Consider the following 10,331-nt stretch of genomic DNA (forward strand, 5'->3'; position numbering starts at 1 on the left):
TGCCTTTAGCAAGGATTATATACATAAATTTAAGCAGACCCTGTGGGGATGATATAAAAAGGGAAGCCAAGTGATCCCTTGTTAATTCATATGGCTTCTAGAGGGTTTGACCCAGTGCCATAATATTTATGTACAAATTAATTGAATTGCCAGAAAGTATCAGAATTTATTTTCAGATGAGGGTTTAACTTTGTGTGGTGGAACCCACATGGAAATTTTTGAAAAGAAGCTTTAATTCTGTTCTTCAGCACAGTTGAAATAGGACGAGCTCTGAGTGGAGTTCGTGTACCTTCAGAGTAGTGCTAGGTCAATGTTTTGCTCAGAGATGCAACAGCAGACTGCAATTATGAAAATCTTCAGAGACATGAAGTGTCGTGGGGGACCAAAGGAGACTGTTATTGATGTCTCCAAAGTGATGGTTGTAGTTAGAAGCCACTATCTGAAAAATCAGATTCCCTTAACTAAAAGTAGACAAGGATTAAAATGGTTTTGATTTTCAAATGGTGAAAACAATTATAGCGTGAGTGGAAGTGCACTTGGATGAATGGAGTCCTGACTAAAGCAGGCTGAAATTTTGATCAGAAAAATCACATCCACAACACTTAAGCGGGGTAGAGGAGACATTCTTCTGGCATGAGGAATGCAGAGTTTACAGTGGATGATGTTCTTCGTTGCAGGCTCGTGTTTTGATGGTGCTGTTTCCCTATGGACTGGGAAGCACTTAAGAGCCCTTCATTTAAAATGTGAAAAAGTTATTTTTCTAACCTGTATATGTAAGTTATTTTAAGAACTGTTAAGCAGTTTCCTCTCCAGAGTTATATGCAGGTAATACTGAGTTTTAGGAGGAACAACCTGCTTTTGACCTGATGGCATCTGCCATGTGTGAAGTGTGCTACCTGTCCAGATCTAGACTCAGATGTTATCCAAGAAAGTCCACTGAAACATGGTGTATAAAACCATTCGCGGTCCTTGCAGATGGTTCATGCTCTGTTCCTTGTCTCCTAGCTGCATATAGCTGCAGCCAATGGTTATCTGCATGCAGCTGAAGTCCTCCTTGACCAGGGGGCAAGCCTGGATGTTAAGGACTGGGATGGCTGGGAACCTCTTCATGCTGCTGCTTTCTGGGGACAGGTAAGGATCTTGTTGCAAATGTCATGTATAAGGGTGACACTTCTTTTTGCCTGGACAAATTGCAGAGTATTCTGCAAATGGAAGAAATCTGTACTAGGGCTGGACTCACTGGACAGTGTCAGATGAGGTCCTTGGGGCTCCAAAAAGAACCTGTTGCTGAGAAAGTTCAGGGAGAGTATGTCTGTGCAATTGAATGGTAGGAACAGTGTTGACCATCACATATGTACCAGAATAAATTGAGGTGAGTTGAGCATGCATGCCATTGCTTCTTCTCTTATTCCAGCTTTTCAGCTTTGAGGAGGATAGCGATTGCCTAAAATACCTCTATCAACTTGGCTTTCTTTCCCTTTCTTTAGATGCAGATGGCTGAGTTGCTTGTGTCCCATGGGGCTAGTTTGAGTGCCAGGACATCTTTGGATGAGATGCCAATAGGTGAGTTTAATAAGCTTGGGGTAAAAAAAAAGAGATTGCTAAGTTTTTCCCCCTAAGCATGCTGGAGTCTTCACATGGTGCTTTCAGAAGCATTAATGTTATTTTTCAGGTGTCTATAGAATCAAAGTTGCAGTTCCTTTAACTAGGACTGAAGTTCTAAAGTGCCTACTTCTGAAAACGCTTCTTCTTGCTCATAAAAACAAGGGAGAATGAATTTCTCAAGCATCGAGTCTTTCTCCTGTGCGTTTCTGCTCATGTTATCCATCTGTACCTGTGCTTGGGAGTCTCCCTGCTCTTACATTGTAGTCTTGGACTTGAGCAGCTGTTGAGCGCAGCCCTAAGACTTGGGTGTCTAACTTTACTTGGATGCAATGAAGTGTGATAAGCTATAAGGGGTTGGGGAGGAAAGAGAAAGCACACACAAGTCTTGGAACAGATTGAAAGTAAAAATGCTGAAGTGCTAGCATCTGACCACATGTATGATAACCTTGTGCCACATTTTCTTTTGGTAAAAGGTTTTCTGAGCCTTAATTGAAAAGTCTGGGCATCCTTGTTTTGAAGGTTGAAAGTTCTTGTCTTCTACCCTGATCTGTTTTGCTTTTGTCTATATTCTTTTTCGTTTTGGAGGCTTAAGTAAAAATGCTGTATTCAGGGGAGCTGCAGTCAGCTAATAACAGAAGTTTCTTTTCCTCCCATCTTGAAGCATTGATGCAGTGGTCAGTGTATCTCTCACCCTTTCACGGGTAAAGCACGGCATGCTGCAGAGATGAGACAAGATCTGGCCGAACAACTGGCCAACATTGCAAAGCTGAGCCCCTGTCACAATCAGCAGCTCTTGTTTCCTGCTCCTGTTTAGGTGTCTAAACCATTCTGCCTCCCCTAATTTGTTTAGAGACTAATGTGCCTAAGCATATTCTGCTTAAATTTCCCTTCTCTTCCTCCTAGCATTTGTAGTTGTATATACTAGGAAGGTGCAGTTATTAACATGGTGTTAATGGTACCCCATTTGAACCGTCTGATTAATGGCTTGGTTTGTGTGTACTGTAGATCTGTGTGAAGAGGAGGAATTCAAAGTATTACTTCTGGAGTTGAAACACAAACACGACGTGATTATGAAGTCTCAGATGAGGCATAAATCCTCCCTGAGTCGAAGGACCTCCAGCACTGGCAGCAGGGGGTGAGTGTGTTGTTCCCTGCAGGTCCCTGGTGCATCAGCATGGCCACCCAGACATGGGTGCAGAGCATCCTGCGGTTGGCGTGCGGAGAACAACCCGTGTGTCCTTTCCGAACAAACTCTGAAAGGCAGAAGCTGACGTTTGGTGCCTGAAAGCAGAGCTCTTTTGAAGAGCAGCTCTTTTGAAGAGCAGCTCTTTCACTAGAGGGGGGGGGAAATGCCTTTGTGCTGTTGTGGGTTAAGAACTGCTCCAAGCAGAGGACCAAGTGATGAGAAGTTACCCTGTTAAACCACTGAAATGAGTGTCACAGAATCAGTGCTTCAAGTGGATTAACTTGAGCTTCTCAGTAACATGTCTCATGGCCAAGATACTGTGCTCAGACACAGTTGGCACAGGTCTTTATAAGATGTTTACTAGACACCAAAGCAGTCCTGCAGACCACAAAACTCCCTAAGCAGCTCGTGGGCCGTTTCCCTCTACACTTACTCCACTGATTGCAGAGTAGATCCATTAGGTGAGCTGTATGAGATCTAACGCAGATTTGCAGTACTACTTTAAAACTCCTTAAAATTCCTCCCACCTTTAATATCCACACTAGTGCCTTTGCTTTGCGTGGGTGCCAGGAAGCTAAATTCATGTTCCATTCCAGTGAGAGGAGAGGCTGTGAAGCACGAGGAGGAGGTGAGAAGAGCTACGGGGTAAGAGGCAATGTCGTGTCCTGCTCACAGCATCGATGCTCCTTCTCCCTGTCCCGCAGGAAGGTGGTGAGGAGGGCCAGCCTTTCGGACCGAACAAACCTCTACAGGAAGGAGTGCGAGAAAGAAGCCATTGTCTGGCAGCAACTGGGGGCGGCAGAAGAAGGAAGAAACTCGGGTCTCATTGGAGAAATTGGGGAGACTCGGTCTGACCAGGAGAATACAGACCCTGTAAGGAATCTCTTCTGTATTATGGGAGTCACTGAGGAGGGCTGGTAGCGCAGGTTCAATTGCAGTGGGTGCTCTGGGATGGAAGGGGGCTGAAAAATTCATAAACCTCATCCATCAGATGTAAGCAAAAGACTAGATTCTCATTTGGTATAAACTGGGATATCCCACTCAGGTGCAAAGACAGTTTTGGATTTACAGCTGCGTAGTTTTGAGATACGGCCCTAATGAGCCAGGAAGTTCAGGAAAAATAGCGTGTGCATTTCTTCTCTTTACGGCTATCAAACTGGTAATCACAAAAGAATTGTAGTCTTGTTTTGCAGTTATTTGGTTTTAATTCAGGTTTTGTCATGTTATATTCATGCATATTATCTAGGTTGGGTGGGTTTTTTTGTGAGTCCCCCCGAGTTCACATTCCATGTTCCTGGTTGGGGCTCACAGCATTATAGGGTCGTGTTAGCGGGTGAATTCAATGTCTGTGCTGCAGTACCTGTCTGGTGGAAGGGCTGAGTGTGAGCAGGCTTAGGAAGTTGTCACAGGGATGAACTGTGTTATGAGGGACAGGGGAAGATGCTTTTCTTTCATGTCTTCTTGTTACAGAATTCAGTGCTGGAGAACTCTTCCCTCCTTCCGGAGTTAGCAAACAAAAGCACCCAGTGTGACTCTGAAATCCCCCTCCAGAATGGACTCATGGCATCTGCCAGCACTTACCAGTACACGTTTTCCAACGGGGACATTTGGAGTATGCACGCTGACCCTGACAGTAACCCAGGCCACATGCTGCCCTATAGCAACCCCGGGCTCCCCGACACGCAGCAGTTCTGGGGTGCCTACAAAGAGCATAACCATCAAACGCTCTCCGAACTTAAGCGGCAGCGGGCTGCAGCCAAACTCCTCAATCACCCTTTCCTCAGCACCCACTTCAGCAGTGGCATGGGAGGGGTTGCCGAGAACGGGGGTGAGGCCAAGTCGCACCTAATCGGATCCAGGACTTCTCCCTACAGCTCCAATGGGACCTCAGTGTATTACACAGTGTCCAGTGGTGATCCACCCCTCTTGAAATTCAAAGCTCCCATGGAGGAAATGGAAGAGAAGGTGCACGGGTGCTGCAGAATTTCCTAGTCTCATCTGTTTCTCACCCCAGCGGAAACAAGACGTGGGTGGGCTGGTTGGATCTATCGCAGCGGCCGGGTTGTTTGAGTTCCAAAGGGAGAATCTGGTCATGGACATCCTGACTGTGGCGGCCTCGTTCATCTTGAATTGTACTTTGCCCTGCCAATTACTTCCGTTGCAGTTGAATGAGTAATGCAGGTGGAGCAAGGCTCTTAGGAGAGGAAGGGATGTGCATCAGTATGATGTAAAAAGAGTCACCCTAGTCTTACTCCCTGGGAAAGAAGGTTTGGGTGCGCTGCCTCCCCATCCTTGGGAAGTCATGAGATGCCTTGGAACAAAGAAAGGATCTGAATTGAAATCTTTGCATCTGAGCCTCTTGCTGTAAGTCACCGAGCTTCTGGAAGGTGACAGTTCAGACCTGAATTTTCACTCTTGGGTGATGCACGTATCCTGGAGGGGAGATCAACCCCCACACGGGGTTTGCAAGAGCGGACACAGCTGTTTTCCCTACAGCTGGATACAGCACTTACAGGGCCCGAGCAACAAGCAAGCGTAGATGCTGCGCTTGCTTTAGGAAGTTTGCAAGGTGTTATCTCCTTGCAGCGACAGCTCGCCATCAAAAACTCCGCACTGGCTGGGTCCTGTTCTGCTCATGTAAACTTGTTGCTGCAGACTGCCATCAGGTTTTAAGCAGAACTTTTCCTGGAACAGGCTTCACTCAATAGGCTTTAAAACTGATGTTGCAATAAGGGGCCCTGGCAATAGAATTTTACTGCAATAAAATACTGACAAAGGTCTATATTGGGATAAGTAATTTAAAGAAAAAACTTATTTGTACTATTTAGACTCTTAATTTGTTAAAACTGAAAAGACTTTTGCTGATCTCACTTTCCTATTGATTCTGTTTATTTACTCTCTACGCTCAACACAGATACTAGGGGCAGTATGCTTTGCATTCTGGTTTTTCTGGATTTCCAGAACCACAGGGCTCGGGAGGGATGAGGAGGAAAGGCTTGCCGACACTGATCTAGAGATGTCATGAAAGCGTTGTCTAATCTCCCTAGATGTTACAACACTTGCGTTAACCTGCAGTCTTTGGCTGATAAATAAATGTTAAATCGTTGCTTTGGTAGTTGAACATTGCAGCAGGGCAGGATATTCTTTTTTTGTCTGTTTTTTCCAGCTCCCATGCTGAAGTCGTCAGCAGTGGTTAGTAGCTGTCAGAAGAAGACTTAAACGCCTCTATGTATGAGGGAGTCGCCTGACGCCATGCAGGACTTAGCAAAGCCTCTCCGCTGTGGAGCAGTTGGCACACCAACACGTAGTTAGGGACAAACTACCTGAGAAACACCAGCGCGGTGTAACCTGGTGGTTTGGCACTGGCTGTTCAGCAAGTTAAGGCTTTGCATATCTGCGGGGGGTGAAAGGAGAGTGCCCTGTGGGAGACAGCTCTGAGGAACAGCTGAGTTAACGAGTTGTATCTACAGAAGTAACTGGAAATCTTCAACCCTTTTTCTGCACAGAGGGGCTATTGCACACCTATTTGCCTGTGGTAATATGTGTCTTCTCAGGCAATTTAAATTCCAAACTCTGAAAACATAAGCCTGTTTGGGTCTCTGTACGCCAGCAGTGGATTAAATCCAGCTCGTGTAGTTGTGCTTCAGCCAAGCAACAGCAAATGCAGCTTCCACCAGTATTCCTTGTACCTGGCAGCTGTTAGACATCAATACTACACTTCTCACATACGCTCCCTCACAGCCTTTCCTTTTTTTTTCTAGGCTATAAAAAGTTGACTTAGGCTGCCAGCAGCTGTTAAGTGCCACCCTCTGCTCCCCATCAAACCTGGCCCATCACTGGAGCTGGATATATTATGATAGAGGGCTCTGGGCAACTTATTCTCTGCTGCTCGAGGCAGCAGAGGTGGCTGTGTGTCACGACCACAACCACGCTGGGCAGGAAGCGTTTTTGGACCTGTGAGGTTATTACCAGGCTGGCAATTGAGTCCTTTTGAACTCTGAAGATAGAGTTTTCTTCCCTCACCAGTTTTAGGAAGAAATTAGAAAATGGTAGCAGTGGATCTGATTTTTTTTTTTTTTAAACCTCAGTTCAGTTAAAGGCAGGGGGGTTCTTTTTGTGTTTTGAAACATTCAGAGAAGTTGGGCTTCCTCCATTACTGAAACGCATGTACTAAATATAAGACTAGAAAATATTATTGTGCTTGACTTTACCTTAAGCGATTTTAAAAGTCATTCTCTGGCAGAAAGCAGATGATTTGGTAACTGGACTGACTTTACCACATCTGTGTGTAGTTAACAGCAGGTCATCTGATTACCTTGAGAAAATTCTTCTGGCTAACACCACATGTGGCCTGGATATTACGGAACGGGAAGATGATCTTTCAGATCTCTCTGTTCGCCCATGGTGGTGGGGGTTGTCTCTCCATATCCATCCTGATGAGAATTCTGGGCTCAGTGTAATAAATTTTGGTGCCGCTATCCCCCAGGTCGTAAGCAGTGCAAAACTGGGGCCCAACCGATGCCTTCCCTCCCAGGGACGGAGGAGTTGGGCCCTTTTCCTTCTTTTGTGCTATCAAGTGTATTGAATCCTACCGAACCCCAAGGAAATGGAAAGGAGACTGTTGAATGCAATAGCATTAAGTAGTTTGAGGCTTGCTTTCGCCGAGAGTTGTTAATACATTAAAACTGTAGGAAGCCAGTCAATTTTAGACAAACAGCTTTTACTCCATTGGTATTTCACTCTGTTTATGTGTAAAACTCCAGGAACTCATCACTCTAGCTGTGATCTTGAGCAAACCAACAATTGATTTACTATCAGGCAAAAGATATTACATGTTCTAGATTAGAAAACATCCCCCTAATTGGACTTTGTATTGTAATTGTAAAATTGGCTGTAATACAGCTCTTGTGGCTCTACCACTGTAAGCTAACCTGTTCACTGAAGTCTAGTGGCGTCTGATCAAATGTAATCAATTCTTATTCAGACGAGAGAGTTGGTAATTGATAAATCTTCCAGGATCTGTTTCACAGCCATGCCAAGTATTTATCTGCTACTGGCTTTGGGCTGAAGTTGCATCAGAGCGGAACTTGTGAAGGCTGTTGAAGAGTGACCTAGAACGGGTTCGTGCTTACATGTTGGTGACATTTGGGATATAATGGTCACTGGCAAATACGCTCAGGGAAGAGCTGGCAGTTCATGCAGAGGTGTTGGTTGTAGGTCTGGGATGAGCAATTCTGTGAAGTGGGTGTTTAACCTGCTTCTGCTAAACTGTTTTGTAGAGACAGGCTTTTGGGGTAATAACAAACACATGGCTAACTCTTACATGAGCCTGCCTCTAGGAATAGGGCTTTTTATTATAAAATTTAGCAGTGTTACAACAATAGTGGGGTTTTATACCTATGTATTTTAAAGGCCATCACGGTGGAAAGCTGTGAGGACATAGCAGAAGGCACTTGGCTATTTCATTGGCTCTTAATATTGCTAAAAAGCTGTAGAGACTAGAAATCGTGTTGTGACTGGCATAGCTAGCGCTTGGCTTATTAGAGGAAGATTTGGGGGGTTTTATGCTATACTCGATGTTTTTAGCCTCAGTAAACATCTAAGTACTGATTCAGAGTCAGGTTAGAGTCCCGCTTTCATTAGCAGCAAGCCAAAGGTTGTAGTTATTCATACAGACTGTGCAAAGATTTGAGAACGTGGATCTATTGACAAGTCTACTGTAGGCAGAGCTGCACATGAGAATCACCCTTCTGCTTGCAAAATCTTCCTGCGTGCTGAAGTCATGGTGTTGCTAGCAAACTACCTGGTTGATGACAGCAGCTTTACTTTCCTTGTTGAAAGACTTTTTAGGTGGAAGGAAAGGTGTGTCTCAAAATAGTGTGTGCTTTACTGAGCTCAACCAAGAAAGTCCCAGCAATGAAATGTTGGATAAGGGCTTAAGTACCATTGCTGGGATCTGTTTGACGTCAGACCTGGAACTGTATTTCACATACCAAGTGATGTGATTTTATCCCACTTAGTCTCACGTCCGTGGTGCTCCAAAATCTTAAAACCCTCCTAATTTTGGGAAGAACTAACTCTAGCTGATGTGATTCTCTACCATCTTGCAGGTGCGGTTGAAGAACCACGCAGATGAGGAACTCCTGGTAGGGGAGGAGAGGAACATGGCAGGGCAATAGCAATAACGAAACAGTGCAATACTCCGTGGAGGCAGTTTATTGAGCAGGGTCTTATTTCAGGGAGTTGAAAGCACTTAATGCCAAATGGTGTTACAACTTCTGTTTAGTGTCAGTTTGCTTTAATCTTGGAGCTCTGCTTACCCAAATCTCTGCTGAAACTAACCCAGCAATACCATGAAATAGGAATATCTTAACTGAGACAGCAATAGCACTGGTCTCCAGTGAGCCATAGATGAACTGTTGTCCATCGGCTGGGAGGTGATCTCCCTACGTCTGGGTATTTCGTGCCTTATCAAACTTGCTAAAGGTAACTCAGTAACTGTCCCTGGAAGGTTTGTGGTGACTCTACAGTGCTGTTCTTTAACTTGGAGGCTGTTTTGCAAGGGGATAACAGTTCAGAGCACACCAGATTTTGAAGTTCTTATTTGCTCTTTCAGTTTCTCTCTCTTCCTAAATACACAGAAAGAAAATGTGTAGGTTCTTCATTCTAATTTAACGAATCCCGTTGACCTGTGTTGTTACAGCAGTTCTCTACAGGCAGAATCCAGAACACGCTTGTAGCAGCAAGGCCTAGCCTCTTACTACAGAACACAGCTGAATATTTACATTGTTTTGTTTTGCCTGTGGCTGTACAACAGAATTTGTTGTCCCTGCTTGTTCTTTGGCTTTCTTCTGCTGTTTTCATGTTGGCCAAACTGGTAATAGACTTCTCAGTTCCCCCACAAAATTCAACTACCACTGGGTTCTTCAGGCAACATCTGCCGTGGCACAATTACAACCTAGAATATTTTGCTATATTTCAACGATGGAAGCTGTAGTAGAGGAGACTCTGCTCAAAATACCTGTTCCCAAACCTACGCCAATGCAATTATCTCCACCCGCAGCTTGAGGGGAGACACGGGCTTTGAAACAGTGCAGATGCAGCCTTAGTATTGCCACCTCGACGTCTTCAGCCTATAGATTGCAGCGGGACAATGGAGGACAGGAGTGTCGGTAAGCCCGGTATAGCTCGGTGCGACTGCTGCGTGTACGGGATAGTAACAAATGATGGCAAGCCTTCTGCAATAACTCGTAATTCCATCCATCAGTAGTAAACGATGTACAAATAAAACTCGATGAGATGTATTTTATGTGGGAAGAAAATAATGTAAGAACTGTATATTGTATTAGCGGCTTTGTGTATAAAATGGCATTTTGGCAATCAGAGTCTAATATATTTAAAACTTTTTTTAAAAAAAGGATATTTGATATTGTACGGAATTGACTTTATTGCTACTGTAAGTATGAAAAGATGGTTTCTTAACATGTTGAAGCAATGCATAAAATCTTAAATTGTATGTAAAACTCATGCCAAAAGGGTA

At 44.4% G+C, this 10,331-nt stretch overlaps 1 protein-coding gene across 4 annotated transcripts in view; it reads left to right on the top strand.

Annotated features, from left to right (window-relative positions):
• The window catches only part of PPP1R16B (protein phosphatase 1 regulatory subunit 16B), a 59,640-nt gene extending 53,979 nt beyond the window's left edge, over positions 1-5,661 (top strand). For all 4 annotated transcript variants that reach the window (XM_054845706.1, XM_054845707.1, XM_054845705.1 and 1 more), the window contains exons 7-11: positions 1,006-1,131; positions 1,488-1,563; positions 2,611-2,740; positions 3,496-3,664; positions 4,262-5,661. In XM_054845706.1, the coding sequence (XP_054701681.1) occupies positions 1,006-1,131; positions 1,488-1,563; positions 2,611-2,740; positions 3,496-3,664; positions 4,262-4,783 (1,023 nt within the window). In that variant the 3' untranslated portion in view covers positions 4,784-5,661. The remainder of the gene's footprint in view (positions 1-1,005; positions 1,132-1,487; positions 1,564-2,610; positions 2,741-3,495; positions 3,665-4,261) is intronic.
• Positions 5,662-10,331: the final 4,670 nt, after the last annotated feature.

This window comes from Grus americana, chromosome 17 (genome assembly GCF_028858705.1).
Source record: "Grus americana isolate bGruAme1 chromosome 17, bGruAme1.mat, whole genome shotgun sequence".
NCBI lineage: Eukaryota > Metazoa > Chordata > Aves > Gruiformes > Gruidae > Grus > Grus americana.